Here is a 21,728-nt window from a genome sequence, read left to right on the forward strand (position 1 = left end):
TAAACGACGATCAAATAGCGTAGATAGCAGCAGACATAGGGGAAGCAATAGAGAAAAGCCCCATGGAAGACTGGGATTATGAACAGGTAGAACTACTCATAAGGAGTAAAATTCAGGAGGTTAAAGTAGCAAATCGCTGGAATGGAAAGAGGAAGCCACGGAGCTGGTGGAATAAGGAAATCAGGGAAGCTATTGAACAACGACGGGCTGCTTCAAGGGAACACCGAATGGCAAAGAAAGCACAGGCTTCTCAGGAGGAAATCGACCAAAAAAGGGAATCATATCGACAAAAGAAACTTCAGGTGCAGGCGCTCGTCCAAAGTAAAATAAGACAGTCCACCGATCGCTGGATGGCTGATATACACGATGCCTCTAGAGGCGGAGCAAGAAAATTCTGGAACCATATAAGCTGGCTAGGGAAGAAGAATCAAAGAAAGCAAGATCGGATTCAGATAACGAGGGAAATTGTTTAAAGGGAGACAACGCAGTGAACTACATTACATCAGTTATAGCCGAGTCATTTAAGAACGACTAGGGTAATCTCCGCAAATCAGGAAGCAACACAAGGTAGCAGAATACAAAGCACCTTAGAACTGACCAATCTAAACTGGGAAAAGGCAGAAAAAAAATATTCCTAAAAACACATCTACTGGAATAGATGAAATTCCGATCAAGCTGATTAATGAACTCGGTTCAAAAAGTAAGGAAACGTTGTTAAAAGCTTTGGAAACAGTCATAACGAATAAGCAAATTCCGGACAGCTGGCGGCAGAGTAAAATTAATATGATTTATAAAGGGAAAGGAGAAAGGATGCACATAAAATCCTACAGGCCGATTACCATAACATCTGTAATGTACAGGTTAGCCATTCAGGCGGTGAAATTAAAGGTGCAAGCATGGGTTGAAAGTAACAAGATAGTCGGAGAACTTCAGAACGGCTTTAGAAATGGTAGGCGCTTAGATGATAGCCTGTTCGTGCTTACCCAATGCATCGAAATATCTAGAGTGGAAAATAGACCTTTGTATTTGGCCTTCCTGGACATAAACGGGGCGTACGACAACGTAAGCAGGGAACTCCTGTGGAACATATTAAAAGAAGAAGGTATCGGTTATGAGATTATAATAGAGTTCCTACAGGAAATATACCGGGATAACAAAGTAGAAATAACGTGGGAAGGGATAAGAAGTACGGAGGATGTCAAAGTATGCAAAGGATTAAGACAAGGCTGTCCTCTATCACCGGTGCTGTTCATGCTTTATATGATAAACCTGGAACGGAGGATACAAGACAGTAACCTAGGTTTTAACCTGTCATATAGTTTAGGTGGAAAGGCGGTAGAGCAGCGCCCAATGCATCGAAATATCTAGAGTGGAAAATAGACCTTTGTATTTGGCCTTCCTGGACATAAACGGGGCGTACGACAACGTAAGCAGGGAACTCCTGTGGAACATATTAAAAGAAGAAGGTATCGGTTATGAGATTATAATAGAGTTCCTACAGGAAATATACCGGGATAACAAAGTAGAAATAACGTGGGAAGGGATAAGAAGTACGGAGGATGTCAAAGTATGCAAAGGATTAAGACAAGGCTGTCCTCTATCACCGGTGCTGTTCATGCTTTATATGATAAACCTGGAACGGAGGATACAAGACAGTAACCTAGGTTTTAACCTGTCATATAGTTTAGGTGGAAAGGCGGTAGAGCAGCGCCTCCCCGGTTTGATGTATGCAGACGATATTGTGCTGCTAGCTGAGAGTCTGGAAGAATTGCAAACTCTAGTTAAGTATTGCGGAGACGAAGGGGACGCTCTAGGCTTCAGTTTCAGCGCAGTTAAGTCGGGTCTGATGATTTTCAACGGCTCAACTGATCTGGGTCTTAAAATACAAGGCCTTGAAATACCTAGAGTAGCAGAATATAATTATTTGGGGGTATTGGTAAACGAAGGATTGACATACATTGGAAAGCATGAGCAATCACTTAAGGCCAAAGGGCGAAGGAATGCCGGGATAATGAAGCAACGTTAAATATTAGCTGAGCTGTAGTGAACCTGGCGTTGCTGCGACCACCGAAGACGGCCTACAAATCCAGCTCAGAGTAGGCGGTTGTGCCATGAAGTATGCGTTCATATAAAAAGAGAGATAATTCAGCATAAATGTGCCTTTGCTCTGCCCTCAACATGATGGCACTTCTAGAGGATGCTCACCACAAGCTCTTAGTAAAACGCATTAAGAAAGCACCGAACGGTGGCGAGCCACTCTTAAGGCATTCTTAAGGAGTTTTTTAACGTATGACTTAGTATTGTCGGTTGGACATCAAGGACGTTTCTAGGTTGGAGAGTTCTACAGCATACATGCCTGTTTGGGTTTTCCAGCTCATAGAGCTCCTTACACTAACTAGAGGGAAAGCTGAGGGCGCTGCACTTCAGCCACCATAGGTGCGCTTAGCATCATGGGCCGGTGTGCTACTCGTTGCGGGACAGTCGGTTTTTCTCGGGTGCGTGGAGTGGCGTTACTGCGATGTTTCTTTTTCGTCATCATCATCATCATCATCTCAAGGTGCGTACATAGACCGCGAAAGCCATAGTAGCGAAGGCGCAAAAGCAGACGTCGCCAATAAATGGTTTTTGTTTCCCGAAATGCCACTAAAAACTTCCTTAAGTGATTGCACAACGATAAATATTTTCATAACATCTTTTTATTTCAAAGTTTGCCTATTAAGTGCGAAATATTGGTATTTGTGCTGCTCAAAACTAAGCCAATAGGAGAAAGAGCCATCGCTTATATTGGATAAATCTCACACTGGCATTCTGTTTCTCTATCTTTTTGTAATTTACAGTCACAATATTCAATCTTAGGACATTATTTACGGTAGAACAACGTTTATCTTTGCATTAGTTTTGGCCAAAAATTGTAGTTCTGCACTCGGTAGCTCTCCGGCCCATGGTGCCTGAACTGCCGTCTGGAAACTCCATGTAAACTCTCATAGACGGCAGCACAGCTTTCCCTCTAGGTAAGATTAAGAAACTCTATGTTCCAGCTGGCCGGGTCGGTGACTTTGTTGAGGCAGCAGCCGTAGGCTGTGAAAATTTAGTTCTGTTTCCATCAGTTCCAGTGTAATATTTGTAAAGGGTTTACTCACATCTGTTCACTGAGTCTCTAATGAAAGCCTATATAGTGTCTACAGATAACAGCATACTGGAAGTGTAAGGGCATAAGTGCCTTCATTTACTACGGAACACAAAAATTGCCCATGATTACGTTACTTCCTAATGCGAAATTTGAGCGCAGCTCGTCACCTGTTTCACCTTTTCGATAGATTGAGGCAAAGATTTCGAGAAAGACACGTATGTACAATTACAAACAACATTTTTTAATTTTTCACACGTATTCCTTCAAAAACACTCCACTAACAGTTCTTGGCTGTCATGAAAGAAGCTTTGTGGTCGGAGAAATGAAGAGAGCAATTGAGCTATCGGGAGGTTGCGGGAAGCAGCGCGTGGGCCCATAGGAACATTGCTCGACGAACAGATAGCAGCGACTGACTGATGCCGCTGACGCCGCTAGCGAGTGAGAACGGGATGCACGCACCGTGATCCGCTGATAACGAGCCGGTGTTTCGGCAACCAGAGAGCACCCTTGCCGCCACGCAGGTAAAGGGGAGGGGGGACCCCCTTCTCCTCTTTCTGGATAGCGGCGACGATGTTTTACGCAGTCACGTTGTCTTGACTTGCTGGCGGCGGCAGCGGCATCAGTCAGTCGCTGCTAGCGCTGCCTCCGGCGACCCCCCACCCCCTTTCACGCCCTTCCTTTCCTCGTGTTCTCTGGTTGCTGCGCGCGCTCGTGCCCCCATCGTTCGCCGCTGAGTATAACACCCCCCCCTCTTCCTGCGAGGTTCCGGTTGCCGAAGCGCCGGCTCGAACTGGGGGGACGAAAGGGGGGCGTAGCTGGTTACGAAGCCGACGCGGCCGACGCCTACGCCGCCGACGACGACGCGAAACCTAGGAAGGGGCGCCAAAGAGCTGCGCTCTAAAACAAAATGAAGAACGGTTGAAGAAAAACCTCAGTGCTCTAGCCAACAATACGACAAGCGAGTCAATTCGCTCGCTGTCACCTATAGGGCGCTGCACTGAGGCTTCTCTGCAGCCATTTTTCATTTTGTTTTGTGCTCGCAGGTATCGTATCTCCCTGCCGTCTTCTCCACGCCTTATGTAAGCTCAGCATAGACAGATTACAATATATTTAAACGAAGCCGAAATATATTTAATAATTAAATACTGTAGACAGACTATAAGTCGTGTAAAAAATGTTTAACAATTTTTGTACAGAATTGGTGGATGCAATGCAGGCATACCAATTGGCGCTGTCAACATCGCTGGTTCGGTGACTCCCCGAGGCAGCAATGATTCGCTATATAAAGCCGTTTTAGTGCCTTCCAATCCCTGCGTGCGACTGTACAGCTACCGGCGCTCAACGGGCGAGCTCCTCGACTACAGCGTCTATTACATAGACCTGGACAAAGCCAACATGGCCGCCAATTTTGAGGTAGGTAACTGCTGTACCATAAAGTTTCTTGAAATTTATTTCTTTAGTTGCTTCAAAAAAACTGGAACCCAGTGTAAACGCAATGCAACACAAAAGCCAAACATAAACAGTGTAAGCCATTCAATTAATAAAGAGCAATATCAGGTCAAAAACACTGTAAGACTGACGGTATATAGCAGGCAAAAAACGAAATGCAAATCCACCCAAGGGAAAACTACAACGAAGTTTTTGCTCCGTCAGATGAGTGGTTCTAGTAGCGACGCAAGAAGGGCACTGAAAACTAAATATCGCATTTGTAACAGAAGCGATTAAGCGATTATTGCAGGAATCGCTTGCAAAAACCCGTTTTGAATCCTAAACTTGGAAAAGGGCAGTCAATATTATTAGCCAGAAATGTAGAAAGGGGGCTCAATGTGACCCTCGGCGGCAGTAATAATTGGTACACATGAAGAAAAGGCGCGTATCTGTCACACTTGTTCTGTGGACACATCAACTGCACAGTAAGAGCAGGGGGGGAAGATGAGAGCGAAAGCTGAAAGAGAGTAAAAAGAACCGTAGTGGAGGGTTACAGAGATATTTCGACCACCTGGCAATCTTTAACTTGGAGTGACATCGCACAGCACACGCGGGCAGCAGTTAGGCGTGAGGTGGTGAAGGGTGGCTGTTCCCGGCCCTACTGGGCTGGGACAGGTACGTTACTGCCGCTTGCGGGGGTGGTTAGCCTGCCACTGAATGTTTATCTGTTGTAGGCCGTCATTGCACCCGCCACCGCTTAGGTGGTGGACGACCGCTGTAGCGGCGTGCGTCTTTCTCTCCGCCCCGCCGGGGTGATGCTGTGGTAAGACGCCCGACTACTGTCTGGAATACCCGGGTTCGAACCTGACCTCGGCTGCTGCGTTTCGATGGAGGCGAAACGAAGAGGCGTTCGTGTGCTGTGCGATGTCAGCGCACGTTAAAGTTCCCCAGGTGGTCTAAATTTCCGGAGGCCTCCCACTATGGCGTCTCTCATAGCCTCAGTCGCTTTGGGACGTTAAACCCCACAAACCAACCAACCAAGCGTCTTTCTCTCCCTCTTCTTTTCTTTCTTCTCTATTTTCTCTCTTCTGTCGCACGAGGCAGAGGATGTGTGCCCCGCCGGGGTGGTGCAGTGGTAAGACGCCCGACTACTGTGCCGGAGTACCCGGGTTCGAACCCGACCTCGGCGGCTGCGTTTCGATGGAGGCGAAACGGAGAGGCGTCGTGTGCTGTGCGATGTCAGCGCACGTTAAAGATCCCCAGGTGGTCGAAATTACTCCGTAGCCCTCCACTACGGCTCCTCTTTCTCTCTTTCTACTTTCACTCCCATCTTCCTCCCTTCCCTTACGGTGCGGTTGCGGTGTCCACAGAAATCAAGTGAGACAGTTACCGCGCCTTTCCCTTCCTATAAATAAATCAGTTTAAATAAATCAGGCAGAGGATGTGGCTCAGCTACAGAGCCAGTCGTAGGCCAGTGCATTTTGTTTTCCGTCTTCCCGTAGCCACAACAACAGCAGCAGTTATGGTATTTTGCCGGCTTTCTGCTCGTGAATATTGCTGCGAAATAATAATAATAATTATTATTATTAATTCGCAGCAATTTTCACAAGCAGAAAGCCTCCAAAATACTATAACTGCTGCTGTTGTTGTGGCTGTATTATATTTGGGTTTTGTGAGGGACGCGAACTATAATCTACAGTATTGCGAACGCCAACCGCACGCGGACGAGTGTCCCTATGTGCTCCGTACTGCTCAAATGAAATCGACAGGCGCATTCATGCCCTCCGTGCTCATTCGTGACCGGGACGGCTATTAAACATCCCGGTTCGATATTATTCGTGGCTGAAATTATAAAAACGTAACCCAGTAGGCCGAAATTACTGCGTAGCCTTCCACTAAGGCACCTTTTTCTCTCTTTCCAATTTCAATCCCCCCTCCCTCCTTCCAGCGTGATCAGGAACGGTAACGGAACAGGTAACGGAACAAATGCTACAGATACTCCTTTCATCATTATCATCTTCATCGTCATATTCATTCCTTTCCTGTGAACCAATTTGCAGCTGTAAGAAACTTGGATGTTGCTGTGGACGTCACGAGTCCCCTGAGGTGTTGAGGCAACGAAAACGCCATTTACGTCAGAAAGGAACCTATAGCAGCTTATGCTGCGAACGATCCATTTTACATACTTGTAATTGTTTCTTTCTAGACGAATTATTTGCATAATATAGTTTCACCATGCGAGAGGAGAACATAACCACTTCCTCTTCCCGTACTCGATCTGTATGTGTTCCATATCCGCAGCAGGAACCCCGTTGGCAACTCCTTTACTCGGCAAGGAGAGACCTGGGAGTGGCCGACCTGACCACGGCCTCTATGGCGAAGTTAGCTCATCAGATATCCCGCTCACCGCACCTGTTGTCACGATACATCAGTCTCAGCTCGTCCCTCAAGGACTCCGGACCATGCGATAGCGCCTGCCGGCAGACCATGCTCTGCGCCATTCTGGGTTCCCGCCGTGCTTCACATGCGGCTTGCCTCGCCATGGGTGAAGGCAGCAGGGTAGAAGGCATGCGGCCTCATGGTCTGTGGCACAGCGACCCCGCTAAACCCGGCCCAGATCTGCGAGACCTGATCGTCGGACTATCCATATCTGCGGGAGTGGTCGCAGGAATCGTAATGCTCGCGCGCGCCAAGAGATCTCGAATGATGCAAGGCCCCCGCTACGGACGCTTCTAGTGATCGGTGGCTTGCAGTGGATGGTTGGGGAGTGCAAGATATGATTTTGCCACGCTTCATGCACGAATACTAATATACTCACGTTTAATATCAAAAAGATGTAATTTACCAACGTCCTACATTCATGCTTGTCTAATTACTGTCCGCTGATTAATCGACTCGTTGTGTGCTGTGGGTGGTTTCATGATGGAGCGCCTTTGTTTGTGCTGTTAAATAAATGAGTACTTTTTATGTTACCTTGATATTTTTGGGTATTTGGTTTGGTGATGGGATGAGAATTAAAGGCAGTGCGGCAGTATTATGGTTTCCGTTGCGCAGTAAATGTTTTTTTTTTTTTTTTTTTAACACAAATATGCGACACTCGTGACGGTCAGCTTATTTAGTTGTTGGCTCGCTTCAAGCGCACTATTGCATAGAATCTATCTCTTTACCGTTTTAACTTCGTTATTAGAGGTCACATAAATGCAGTGTATTGCGGAGGGAGGCGTATGGGGCGTAATTTCTATCACCGTCGCCACAAAATAGAATTAAATTTGCGAATACATAGGTAAATACAACTGAGGCATATTTTAGGAAGCTTTCGATTTTATGAAATCAACACCGATACTCATAAGCTTTCAACAATATCAGGTAAAGTGTCATTGAACATAAATTTTCAGATATTGTGGAACTGCAAAATATATGTGGATAATTTGAAGATCCTCCCTCTGAAGCATGTATTTTGTTAGTTGGTCATTCCATACGAAACGTCCCACACACCAAAATCTACCGCCGCCTATTCTTCCGAGAAAGTAGCAATTGTGTGACATGTCTTTCGCCGAAGCATTTTTCTCAAGCAAAGTTTTTGCTAATATTTCACATTTTCTACAGTCATTGAAAATTCATGAAATGTAGCGTTTTAGAGACATTTCACAGTAGGCTCATTGCCACTTGAGCCAAACCAATTTCTTGCGTTTTTTTTCAGGCTTCTGTAGCAAATGTTAAATTAAATTAAGCTTTCTGAAAGAAGTTTTCAAACCAATTTGTTCCAAGTTCCAAAATAAGGGACTTTTTCGTAATATTCAGTCCTATATAGGGAATCAAGGCACTTCAGACAAAAACGCTTGAGATGGCTTCTAATGCACATCAGCGTCGTAGATTTAATTAGAAGGTTTTATTCGCGTAAATCTTGTTTGACGGGAGAAATTATTTCTTCAAGTCCGAAACTAGCAGCAGTGGCAGGCATCGCCAAATTGTGATCACTGCAAAGCTCGTACATGTGAACGAATAATATCAAGGTTCTGATATTTAGTTAGAGCCAGTTTCTACAAGTCGTGAGTCCACAGATAAAAAGGCTCAAGAGGAGGCTAATTTCTCGCTGATTTAAAATTTTATACGTTATGTATATTAATATTTCTGAGACCAATACTCGCGGGCCAACGGAAACAACAATTTCCGAAATCTAAGCAACTTATTATTTTTTTACAGGGCTACATCAAAACAAACTACAAAGAGTAATTTTGTAACTTCAACTTGACGAAAGGTAATAGCGCTCGAGAAGACACACACATTAAAGAATGAACGACACAGGACAGCGTGTGTCCGGTGTCGTTCATTCTTTAATGTGTGTGTGTCTATTACCTTTCGTCAAGTCGCAATGCAGCATGTAGCCCGACTTCAAGTTTTGTTAAACTATCTTTGACCTCTGTTGTCATGAAGGCAACCGCAATTTATTGGCAGAATAGAAGTTCTTCAGCCCCGACGAAGTGGAGCAGTGGTTACGGCGTTCGAATACTGTACCCAAGGATGCGGGATCGAATCCCGGCCTCGGCGGCCACTTTTCAGCGGAGGCGAAAGGCAAGGCGCCCGTGTGCTGTGCGATGTCAGTGCTCGGTAAAGAGCCCCAGGTGGTCAAAATTTCTGGAGCCCTCCACTACGGCGTTTCTCATAGCGTGAATCGCTTTGAGACGTTTAAACCTCACAAATGAAATCAGAATTTATTTAGAATTTCATGAAACAAAGGGCACTGGACGTTTTCTGCTGCAACTTGAAAGGTGTGGCAATAAGTGCAAGCTTGCACAGGTAATATCATTACTGGTCTAAATCACAAGAGAGTGTGTTTGCTTGAGCCAGAAATTATGCAAAGCAAATTACAGTCCTAGCTGCAAAAAATAAGAAAAGAGTGTTGCCTTCCACATTCGGTGCGGTGATTGCAGTCATAGTTCGCACCAGTTCATCCACTTCAGACCAGCTGCCATTTAATACTTTATTCTGTAATTCTATAGTACTAAATTGCTCAAGACATTCGTAAAGAAGCTTACACGAGTGCTTGGGTGGCCTTACTTTGTATGTCGCTAACGATATAGGCGTTGTAAGGTTCAAACTTGAGTTGGTGAGAAAACGGAAGGCTAAGGAGACGAGCATCATAAAAATCAAGTTTGTAGGCAATGATTGCCTGCTATAGTCCACCGTGAACCCCATGAAGCACGGCATTACTTCTGCTTTGAAGCAGGTGCGAAATTATTCTGCCTCCACATCATGCAAAATTTATAAAGGCTTCAAACCACTAGAAAATGCTCACGCCAACGCTGCGCTGACTTAACACAGCGCCTCGAGCCTTGGAAATGAGGTGTGGCAACCTGACAAAAATATGTCGCTTGGGACGCATTTGCATTGATGTGAAGTGACACAGCCACTCTTTCATTACGTAAACAGCACGAGTGCATTAAATGCGAAGCATAATAGTGATCAGTGAAATGTACGTGTTCTCAAATGAGGTCATATATAGTTCGGCACTGCCTGCTAATTTGGCTGGTTGAGGACCTGAACAAATACCTTTTCCCACCAATTATAATTTACTGTCATTAAATCTTCTAGATAAATACTAAGACCTTCATGTGTAATACGAGCCTTCTCAAGTGTTTTTAATCTAGAGAATCTTCATTCCTATACACGCCTCAATATCAAGAAAAAAAAATAGTTTTTTTGGAGTTTGGAACAAAGTGTTTTAAAACCTGCTACCTTCAAGAAGGTAAAATGAATTTTAGATTGAAGTAAAGAAATACGTGAAAGAAAAAAGAAAATAGGCTGAAACGTTAATGCGGCTAAAGTAAAAAAAAAAAAACCTCAAATACCCCATCTTTTGCAATTTTACTCGCCCAAGAAAATGCAAAAAAAAGTCGCACTAATTACTCGTGAACTCACTTGATATAACAACGCAAATGAAATATTCCAAAATAATAACTATCATTGCATCTTTTTTCACGCATGATCTAAACATTCCTTTTTTTTTTTCTTGAATCAACTTCGTGGGAACTTGAGAGCGCTTACGTCAGCAAATTATTTCTCTTGAGAAAAATATTACCACGTGTGACCTTTCGCGCAATATTCAACACGCTAAATTTGTTTTGCTAGGATTGAAGGTGGTTGCTTTTGGAATCTGGAACGTCTTGCATAGAATAATCCTATTGTCATAAACGCGCCACGTTTGTTTTTCTCTGCCAGTCCTACGTATGCGCTCTGAGTACCGGGAAAAGTTAAGGAGCGAAATTTTTTCTATGCTTTCGAACAGTAGTCCTATACCCTTACTATGTTCACAATGGTTACAACTTCCTCCGGCTACCTGAGTATTTTAGTGCCAAAGACCTCCTCCGTTGGTTTTCAATGGAATTTCTGACTACTTGACGCTGGCGCAGGAACATAATAGGGCCGTAATAGGAGCATAATAGGGAAGGAACATAATACGAACATGATAGGGAGTAATTACTCTCTTAGAAGAATTAAAAAGCACATTTTGCTACCCATTGGGAACCCAACCCATTCCCATCCCCTTATGCATAACAGTATTTCACAATGTTCTCACAATTATTAGGCCTACGAGGGAAGCTATCGCCCACACATTTAAAGGTAAAAAGTTACGGTATTAATGGCTGCCGTCTTCAGCTGCCCCTGCTGATCTCCATTCGAGAACATGCATTTGTCCGTTCGCTTAATCATTAATCTGTTGCCTTCTGTTCCTATTATGGGAAGCACATAGACTGTAGCATACAACTTTAACAAACACATTAGAACCATTTTGTAACCTACACCCACTACACTAGTGTAGAAAAAAATACATTGGAGGTGTAGCTACATCTGCTGCACTGGTGTAGCTGGCGTTGGTTAAAAAAGGGTCCTATTATGTAAAATATCGCCCCTAGATTGATATATTAAACAAGCCGTACAAATATCCATTCGTGGAATAGGGTTAGCTTGTCCGACTCGCGATCTAAGTGCCCCGGGTTCGTTTCTCATCTGATCATGCCAATCCAAATAAGTTACACGATTGGCGGCTCTTGCTAACGCAGCCATCTCGTATGACCGCATGATGTCACACACATCTTCGACCAATCAGTTCCGGCGGCCATGTCACAGCTGTCAGAAGCATGTTCGTGATTTTGCGGCCACAACTTCGACAACAAAAACGGCGCCGAAGCAGGGTATTCTGCATAACGCTGCCTTAACGTTATCGCCTTAAGATGTGTGGAGAGCGTTCACAGGAATGGGGTCGTCGACTTCCTTTGATTCAGTATGTTAACGGTATGACTTCAATGTGCTCATGTGCACATCTGTATAGCAGAGGACTGGTGCTTTGCACGTCTCGGCATGTTTCTAGCAAACGTTGCGGATGTTTGTTCTGTTCACCTCATCAGTCCTACTTGGGAAGTTTGTCAATCTTAGCGCGCGCGAAGGCCTACTAACGTACGAGTGAGAGTGTTGCGAGTGGGCGTAAACCAATAAAGCTCGCCCCATCATCTTGCCATCGGTCGAGCTCTGCACTAAATGGGTTGCGTTGCATTAGACGCGTTCCGTTATAAATCAATTGACGCAGTAGGTCACGGAGGGGAAGCGGCGCGTCCTGTTCGTAGCACACCACTATTTCACAATCTCCTGGGGCGTCTAACGACCCAAGATACGGTTTGCTCAATGCGAACGGTGAACCATACTCTAAGCTCGCTAGCGATAGCGGCGCCTATCCTTGAAGCCTACGAAAGAGTACTCAGCGTCTCAGCGGCAATACTTTCCAAAGAACTGTTTATCACGCATTCCCCCTTTCCGGCGTCGCAGCTCGACGTTTCTGCAATAAATGTAGCTGAGGGTGCTGAATTGGAGGAGAAGGGGTGCTACTGCAGTGTAGTTGTCCGTTTCACATGGAGTAATCTTTGCTTTCTGAACGGCCGATTTCCATCTGCCAACGACTAGATAGAGAGAACATCGATCTATTCGCGTAGCGCTTGCGACGCGTATCCGTTAGGTTAGTCGTTAGTCTCTACGCTTCTGTGCACGGTATCTTTGCGGCTGTCTGATGGGTGGATTGGTGCCATCGTATCTAGGGCACGTGAATTGCACCTAATTTGCAGCCAAATCGGATAAAATCAAATAGTGAAAAGACAGAGCTGGATCGCACGTGAACCTAATATTTTCGTCAGCGGGGTGGCGCAATGGTTACGGCACTCGACTACTATTCTCCAGGATGCGGGATCGAATCCCGGCCTCGGCGGCCGCTTTTCAAGGGAGGCGAAATGCAAGGTGCCTGTGTGCTGTGCGACGTCAGTACACGTTAAAGAACCCCAGGTGGTCGAAATTTCTGGAGTCCTCCACTACGGCGTCTCTCATAGCCTTAGTCGCTTTGGGACGTTAAATCCCACAAACCAAACCAAACCAAACCATTATCTGCTGCCTACGCGAAGGCTGTTTCGAAAAGAATATTATTTAGAATCGACCAAGATGTTAAAGGAGATTCTATACTTTATGGCATTAAAATTGTAGCCATCAAAAGACGCAATAGGGATGTTCATTAGAAGGCAGTAAGCATGAAGTCCATGCAATACTCATTCTTATATATTGCCATTTTTCGGCTTCACTGACGGCACTGGCGAAAGAAGCGTCACTTATCAGTTCATGAGAGAAATAACTGCTACAAGTTAAAAACCGCTTGGCCTCCGATATGAGGCCCGAAGCTGTACATGATTTGCTGCATCTTTTCAGTTAGTCTTAGAGGTCATGCGTTTGAGAATTATGAAAGGTGCTACACGAATTGGAAGCGTCGAAGGACTTAACTCTTTCACCAATTGTGGCAGAGTATATTGAGGCGCCACAGTTGTACCTGTTATCATAACAGTCGTCGAAACTTCGCGTCTCTTATTGGGAAACTATTCCGAAACTTGAGACCACATTTGATTCGTTTTGAATAATATTTAAAACGTACTATTTGATTCGTTCAGATATTGTTTTGCAAGACATTCATTTTGATATATGAATATTTAGAATGGTAGCATGCTGTAAGTCATTTCACGTGCGGTCACGTGGAAGTTCATGGCAAGTGCAGCGCCGTGTGGCAAAACTCGCATAGTATGTAGCTGCACCTGCGTGTCATTCTCACTGAAATAGCAGAGCATGCATTGCATGTTTAAGCCTCATTGCAAAAGCACTTTTATACTATGCTACGGCGGGTTTAAATCTTTCGGAGATAGACGTAATGTCCCTTCATCTTCTCCCCTTCTTCGTTGTTTCTGAGTGTTTTATTACTCCTGCATGTCTTCCTTCTCCTCTTCATCATGCGTATCTCTCCCATCTCGGATTATGTTTTCATCGCATTTCTCTTCTTCTTTCGTTTGGCTACACATTTTTCTTGTTCATCTTCTTTTACTCTTTCTCAACTTCGCTGGTTTCCTCCCTATTGTAACAGTTTGTTATACCAGGTTCGAAAAAATATCGATCATCCAGCTAGTCCGCTGGTCAGCTGTCGCTAGCGGAGCCTTAGACTAAAGGCATCGGCCAGTCAACAACTGCAAATTCTTCTTTTCACCAATAAATCCCTCCCTCCCTCCCTCCCTCCCTCCCTCCCTCCCTCTTTGTTCGTGTCCGTTTTTCTCTTCTCCAGCTGCCTTTATTGTCTTGTCTTGGCTCTCGGTCTGACTTTCTTTGGCTTGACCGAACTTGTTTACATGCAAGGGGGGTAGAAGCTAAGCTTAGTCTTGCTATGTCATTATGATAATGATTATGGCTTTTTGGGGGCGAAAGGGCAGCTCCGGCTAAAGAGCGCCATGTCACAACTTATTGATGTAAATACCACTCTGTGCAAAGCCAATTATTTCTTCGCTGCTCTTTTGGCTTGGCTCTAGGATTGGCTTGCTTTGGTCTGGGAATTTCCACGCCATGTACATGTTAAATGGACTTCTCTTGCCCGCTTACTAAAGGCGGGACTCTACAAAGAGCTTTCGCTAGGAAATCGTAATCTGAGATCAGCGAGTGCACCGCTCTATTATTTTTTGTTTCGCTATGATCTCATTATCCTAAACGCCTTCACATGGCGGAGGGCGAGACCCTTTTTGGAGATGGCTCCTGTTTCGCCAAAAAGGCCGTTTAAGACTTGAAAGTACGCGTATGGCCTTCGTGGTAAAATATTTCGGGCTGTATTATTCAAACTGTCGTTTCAGATCACTACATTTGGGGGCGGGGTTTACACTGACGAAAGCGCCAGGCCAGGGATAGGCCGTATGATCTCGGCTCCATCATTATCACCCTACAACCGCGGCATCCCATCTGGACGAATCACGTCGTCGTTAATCTCCAAAGGCATCGTACTACGATTGCGCAGTTTGCTTGCCGAGACGCGCAACAGCTGCTAAAACTCGTGGCGCGTAAACAACACCACGATTGTTGGTGTTGTTTACGCGCCACGAGGTTTAGCAGCTCTTGCGCGTCTCGGCAAGCAACAACGAAGCGACATATGACAAAGGGTTGTTCGGGGGCAGACGCGCTGCTGCTAAGTGCTTAATTCTCGTCGGTTTTTATGCCGGGAAAACCAACGAGGGGGGAATATATGCCTCTGCATTTTGGGAGTTGCAGGAGTGAGGGTAACCCAGACCTGGATCCTACGAGACAACCTTTTCTTCAGGGGTAAGACCGCGGAGGAGAGTTACCGAACAATGAGGGACAACAGCAACAGAATTGACAAAGATTTGCGCACTCAGCTGGTCATGTGGGGCCCACTCAAACCGAATGAGTTGCGAGGTGCGAGCCGCCAGTCAATGTATGATCTGGCACACTCTGGGCTGTGACTGATGTGTCGGAGTAGGCGCGTTGAAAATGAAGGGAGTGGATGATAATGTGGACCGTAGGAAGCAAAGCAAAGCCGGTTACAGAACGAAGCGCTTCTTGGACAGTAACCAGCTCAGCACAGAAGGAAGAAGGAGATTACGCGAATTGAAGCCTGGACGTCTTATTAGGTGCAAGCATGCCAGCTGCAAGCATGCATGCAAGCTTCAGTTGTCGTTCGCCAGCTCTAGATGTTGACATCTATATATGCAATAATCGAGTCGCGGGGCAGGCGGTATCTTGTTTCGTCAATCGCCCGCGAAGCGAAGATGGCGCGTATGATGACGTTGGTCTACAAAGATGGGCAGGTTTGTTGCTCAGTTGGAAAATATTAGATGAAGGAAGAACTGACGGTTGCGGCAACCATATAAGCAAATGCCCGGAGTGCTCGTAGAGAATGCAAAAGGGTGGCCTTAAGGCTACAAATATAATGGTGCTGCTCAACTAGGTCATCGAATGTGCCAAGCTGAGCGTTGTCTGGAAGTGCCGCTGTCGGTCTCATGGGGGAAGGCAAGCTATGGTTCTCATAGCCTGGCTTTCAGACGAAGCGGAATCCATTTAGCTGTGCTAAGTAGAGTGTGCTAAGTGCTGGAACTGTGCTTGATAAACGAGGCGCTGTTGCAGAACTGCTCTCGCCGACTGTCGTGTGACGTGAGAATGGGCGCCACCGGTACTAGGAGCAATGCTTCTCAGTAGCCTCAAGGTCTGGGTCGCGTATACGTCTTAGCCTGGGAAAGCCAGGCAGTCGCCGTTCCCGGAGGATGGAGTGAAACATCGAATTTTTAATCTTGATCATTCTTAAAGTGGGGTTTCAGATAGTTGGAGACGTATTGGCATAGCAGCAAGCTTAGAGCAACTCCAGGTGTTAGCGACTGACGTGAACATAGTTTTACGAAGCTGTAAGCCAGTAGGTATAGCATAAGTGGTAGTAATAAACAAGGCTAACTTTTGGGCTGCCACATAATTGTGCAAATCATCGTGAGTGCTCCACTCCATGATATCATTATCATATAGTGATCACTGAACGTAATGCCGCTGAAGAGAAGTGAGGGCGATATTAAATAACGTTGCTGACATCACGGAGCCCTAGGGTGCACCATGAAGAGGAAACGATATGTGATGGAGTCGCCACTGAGGCGTATTGCAGATCTTCTACCCTCTTCTACATTTTGCTGGTATTCTCGCGCGTATATGCAATTCTAGGAGAACTAACAAGCACATACATTATGCTTTATTTTCCTTCCGAACGAAGAGTACTAAATGCTGACCGATCGCGCTCTCAAAGGCTCGGATAGCATACGATAAAAGGCAGCGCTTTCAGAGATTATTGCTCGGCATTGAATTTGTTCCACTCTTGGAGGCCATGTTAAAGGAGCTCGTTCTCCCACAAGGCGGCTCTCAAGGTCATGGCAGCGGCATTGTCGCTCAAGTACAGCGGCATCCGTAGACGGAATCGTACTATAGCGATTTCAAAGGCTGTCGTGTCACAATCGAAAATTTGTTTCACTGCAATCACTTATGTGCACTTATGGATATTTGTTCGCCTTGCATGAATATTGGTATGTGGTAGAAAGCACGCTTTGTTACTTTCCATACCACGGGACCCATTCGCATGGTATCGCTCGCAGTGGGCGAAATTCAAGCTTCCTTGTAACACAGTTTAGGTGACTGAATTACACTAATATGCAGAAATAATTCCTTCCTGTACACTCACCACCTATAAAGTAAGAATAAAATAATTTTTCTGTCTGACTGAACATAATACAGACTAAAAATGTGTGCACTTGGGAGGGAATCATCCAGCTGTGTACGAAGCTCGCGTATAGGCTGCTGTTTACGCTCACAGCTGCATATGCTTCGTTGGGCTCAGCAGTGGATTTTGTGAAAAATATTTTGCAAAAGAAAACGAAAAACATAAACAATGCCTGTAGTAAGTATGCACTACCCCTTTTTCAGCATGCTTAAGTAATATGCGCTCCAAGCGCTTGGTAGTATTTTAGGTCGTCCGCAAGGGGCCATGCCAGGTTATATGGAAGATAAATATAATTGCGTATTTACTGAGGGTGACAATTTTTTGAAGGTAAGAATAATGGGTACGAATACTAAATAGTGCTGCATATCGTGCTGGATCTGCATATGGCTAAAGCACGAATTGAAGCAAAAACTGCACAGAAACGGGCAGCTCCCCAACGATTCCTATAGTAGAGAGCCCGGCTGGAAAGGACGCTTTTGCCCACCAAGCCTGTTTTACTACGGTGCGCCCCCCTCGTCAAGTGCCTCCTTGACGTCACATTGTTTGCAAACTGGAAGAGGGCTATTGGTTATATGGTGCCATTCGAGACATTTCATGTGCTTATACCTCTTAGGAGCAATTTGGTCCGTACATTGACTGTGGCAAAGACATCAAGGTAGCTCTTTTAAATCGCGAAGAATCCTTTGAAGGCACATAGGCTCCACCTTCAAGGATCTGGGAAAACAGGTTAATAGCTTCCGTTTGCCAGCGCACCTTACGGACCTTCGTTCGCATGTATGTCCTTCACTATTAGCTTAGTCACTAATCCCTAAATTTGCCCTTCCGTTACCTCACACATACATACCACGCAGTCGTAAGCTAACACGTTATATCAAAGTCTAAGTGACTTAGCTATAAAGCCATGCTTTAACTAAGGGCAACAAACTTGACTGCGAGGTCTACGAGTAGTGTGCTTCAATCGGAATCGAATTCTTGAAGGGTTACATTCCCATTTTAAATTATTTCACGCCAAATCATCCGTGCCACGGGGCACCGTGACGTCACAGAACCCATAGACGAATCAGTGCCACACTTTGTGACCGGCCTACGATCTTTGGCGAGAGAAATGCTAGGAAGGTTTCTGTCAGCGCTGACAGCAATGATGCGTGAGTTTCTTGAGAACGGAAACTAGACGGTTATTCTGTTTCAGGTGGGAGCTGGGGCTGAAATATTATTTTCTGAAGCTCTGGCCTATCCTGAATTGGCCGCAGTCATATATCATTGGAAATGAGTGGCTGCAACGATCGCGCTTTCACTGCGTTAGCAGTTTGAACGACATCCGTTCCCCCCATTCGGCGAAGTGGCTAACTTCTTTTCAGAAGGTCGGCGCACAGACCTACCCACTCTAACCCTGGAATATCCTTCAACCAAATGAAGTGGACATTGCGAATCCGAAGCTTCAGTGAAAAAGCCAGAGTAGCCCATACGCTACCATGCACCACTCACATTCGAGAAGTCTCCACAGGAATTTTATACAGCAGTGGAACAGAACAGTAACGGTGAAATGCATTCAGAGACACAATGGAATGACAATGCGTTACTGATAATGTATATTTCGCTGATCTTATTGCACAATTTAAATTACTTTTGCTCTTTTCCTTCGTTACAACTTTGTAAAGCGCTGGTTGTTGAGAGCATCCTTTGTATTACTGCGCTAAAAAAAAAAAAATAAAAAATACGCTTTTGGCTTTATGCAATAAGGTCTGCCTTATGGAACTGCCACCTGCGGGCCAGTCCGCTTGTCTAATCTAGAACAAGACGGCTTAAGAACACAGGCGTAATTGACTCATTACAGCTCGAGCCGGTTACCACGCCGCCGAGCAGACACCATAGTCCAGTGCGTTTAAGGATATTCCCCGGGATAGAGCAAGATTGAAATAATGGGATCCTTAATAGGGAAGAATTGGAGTAAGGGAGTAATAGTGATGGACTATTTTATGTAATAAGGCGATGATACTGGGCTCAAGTGTTTGACGAAGTAAAAGTTATTTCAGTATTTCAGTCCTGTATTCCTGCAGTGGTGAATGTATGTCAGTGCGCTAAAAGGTCTCTCTGGAAGCCTAAAGGAACCAGCAATGACATCCTGTAATCACCCAGCTGTTTATAACTTGTGCCTCAAAACATTCGTAAATATGTTTTTTTGCATTTATATTTGGTAGCCCTTGGAAAGGTAGAAGAAGAAAACGAAGATGGCTGTTCTGACTCGGCTTCCTGTACCTCAGCTCAGCTTCGTGTAAGTAACCACGAAACCACGAATAACGGAATCAAAGCTAGGGATTACTGAGCTAGCTTCCAAGTCCCCATACCTGCCACATATATAGCAGCACTTTTGGGGTCTTTTTCCTATCGGCCGGTGCACGGCACTTTCACACTGTTTCTGCATCATTTTGAGTAAACCATGTAACTCTAGGTTGTTGCTACATGCCAGCTCACCTGTGAAACTCGCTGAGTGAGAATTGTACCGACACGCAGTCCACTGCTTCGCTGGAAAGCAGTACTGGTCCTTGCCCTGCTGCTCTGTGCTCGGACGTCCCTTGCCCAGGACGAAGGAGACGACCTAAGGAAGCCAATGTCTCACACAGGTTCGTGGACCAGCGCGTACTCGTCGCCACAGAAGCGAAATAAATCTTTTATAAAACCTAACATATGTTACCACTAACACTAATGCTGATGCAAATGCTACTATTCCTACTCTCTTTAGCGTATATACAGAAAAGTTACGACAGGTGGTATTGCAGCATTCAGTTACGGACTGAAGCGTAACTGCTTCCCGAAATTGCGTCCACTACTATACAAAGTAAGAAAATTATAACGGTGGACTTAACTGATACAATACACCTTCATTTCCAACTCATTGTACGGTTATATGATCCGCGTAATACTCTAATCTGCACGACCGGTGCCATTTATATTAATTATTGTTGCATAATATAGGTACCAAGATTGTCGGAAGCTTTAGTACCACAATAGCTGGCACCTCCAGAATTCTTCTTTCCTTGATTAGTGCACTATTGATGCTACCACTGATTGAGTGTCTGTACAGTGTTTGCCCGGCCACCCTCTGGCAGCTGTTTCTTTACTACTGCAATGTCATTATTGCCATTAGTATTGCCGCAACACATTGTGTACCATACTTTTGCTGTTCAATATTGTTTCGCCTTTCGTGCATGCAAAATGCTAATGCCGTATTAGATATTGTGCTACATTAAACAGCATGCTTTTGTTGTGAAAATGGCATTGTCACTACTTCTCCTTATGCCAAAGATCCTGATGGCTTTGTTCCGTTATACTACGACTAATCCTTACAGAAGCTAATAATCTGCCGTCTCTAAGAGGTTAATTTGCGCTACTTATGTCCCATATTCTTGCGCGGACATATTAGTTGCTGCTGGCTTTTCTGTGTGAATGCGCGCAGGACATGGAGCAGACAAAACGGAAGCCCGTTGAACTGTGGCTTGCTTCCTTTGCGAGGGTTTTGCATTGCCAACGGTGTGGCGCCGATAAGCATGCGCAAACGAGCAAAGACCTCGGCGTGTTGCCGCGACTGTCTCGCCTATTTGTCATTGACGAGGCCGGCCAGATACTGTGAAAGCAGATACTGCGCCCTCGAACCTCTCTTTAAATATTTCTCTCTTATGTGCACTCGCTACAATTAACAAATCAAGACGAAAAATGAAGAATCTAAAAGCGTCGTGAGTTGGGGTCCTAGCTGCGCTCATTTAGCAGCTGATATTGCTAAGAACTGCGAGGAAAGAAAAGACAGCGCTTATAAAACGCGGGAGCTGTTCTGAATAAATTGTGTATCTGCCGCGAAGTGCTCTTCGGGGTTGAAAATTAGCACACTCGTGACCATTTGCGCACACTACAGCGTCCACAACGTGTCCCGAGAAGATCCCCGTGTGGCAGTGCCTACGCCTCAGCTGGTCAGCGCCTCCGTGCCGCACAAACTTCGACTGCGCCATGCCGTTCCCCTGCTGCGTCACCTGGTGCCGGAATTTCTGCGCCAACGACTTCCGCGCCTGACGAAGGGTCCTCTACACCCACCGAACACTAGCCCCATAATCGCCTCGACACCGGGTGGCAAACACCGCGCCGCGACTTTGAATCAGGAGCCCAGTGTGGTGCCTGCTCCGGGATTTACTGAACCTTGCGTTTGCATTTTTATCCGCTGTACGTTGTCGCTCAGAACAAATGACCAGATAAATGAGAAATTACCAGAGGCTTATGTCACGACTACAGCTTCGGGTTACCATGTGTAAAGCCTTTGTGAAAAATAGGCAGCAGGGGTGGATTTTTTTTAAAATCTTGCTACCAGGTGCCCGTTAACGCCCTGTAGATGAGAAGGGCGGTATTTATTATTCCCTCCAAGGAAATTACAGAAAGCCGGGGCTTGGAAAGGCGTCCCATTGCATTCTCCAGAGGAAAAACATCTGGGTTGTGTATTTTTGACGAAGGCATTTCTTGAATACTGGTGTAATGCGGCATCGTGTTTCGTGTGACGAAAGCTACTTTCTGAAGTACCTC

The 21,728-nt window shown here is 45.4% G+C and overlaps 2 protein-coding genes across 2 annotated transcripts in view; both read left to right on the plus strand.

Annotated features, from left to right (window-relative positions):
* Positions 1-7,529, plus strand: part of LOC146179544 (acid sphingomyelinase-like phosphodiesterase 3b) — a 29,104-nt gene extending 21,575 nt beyond the window's left edge. Inside the window, exons 6-7 of the mRNA XM_084579894.1 lie at positions 4,347-4,543; positions 6,860-7,529. Coding sequence (XP_084436020.1) covers positions 4,347-4,543; positions 6,860-7,294 — 632 coding nt within the window. The 3' untranslated portion in view covers positions 7,295-7,529. The remainder of the gene's footprint in view (positions 1-4,346; positions 4,544-6,859) is intronic.
* An 8,152-nt stretch (positions 7,530-15,681) lies between these two features.
* Positions 15,682-21,420, plus strand: LOC146179545 (uncharacterized). Its single transcript, XM_084580206.1, has 4 exons — positions 15,682-15,720; positions 15,861-15,922; positions 19,677-19,786; positions 21,073-21,420. The coding sequence occupies exons 1-4, from the start codon at positions 15,682-15,684 to the stop codon at positions 21,225-21,227; spliced, it is 366 nt and encodes a 121-aa protein (XP_084436332.1). The 3' UTR covers positions 21,228-21,420.
* The last annotated feature ends 308 nt before the right edge of the window (positions 21,421-21,728 follow it).

This window comes from Amblyomma maculatum, chromosome 9 (genome assembly GCF_055883805.1).
Source record: "Amblyomma maculatum isolate TAMU_Amacu chromosome 9, ASM5588380v1, whole genome shotgun sequence".
Classification (NCBI taxonomy): Eukaryota; Metazoa; Arthropoda; class Arachnida; order Ixodida; family Ixodidae; genus Amblyomma; species Amblyomma maculatum.

Bases quoted from the DNA above. Each gene is read 5' to 3' on its own strand.
- LOC146179545 (XM_084580206.1), top strand. From the start codon at position 15,682: ATGGCGCGTATGATGACGTTGGTCTACAAAGATGGGCAG. The intron at 15,923-19,676 runs GCAAGCTATGGT...ACCGACACGCAG, and splicing joins TGTCGGTCTCATGGGGGAAG to TCCACTGCTTCGCTGGAAAG. The intron at 19,787-21,072 runs GTTCGTGGACCA...CGCACACTACAG, and splicing joins GAAGCCAATGTCTCACACAG to CGTCCACAACGTGTCCCGAG.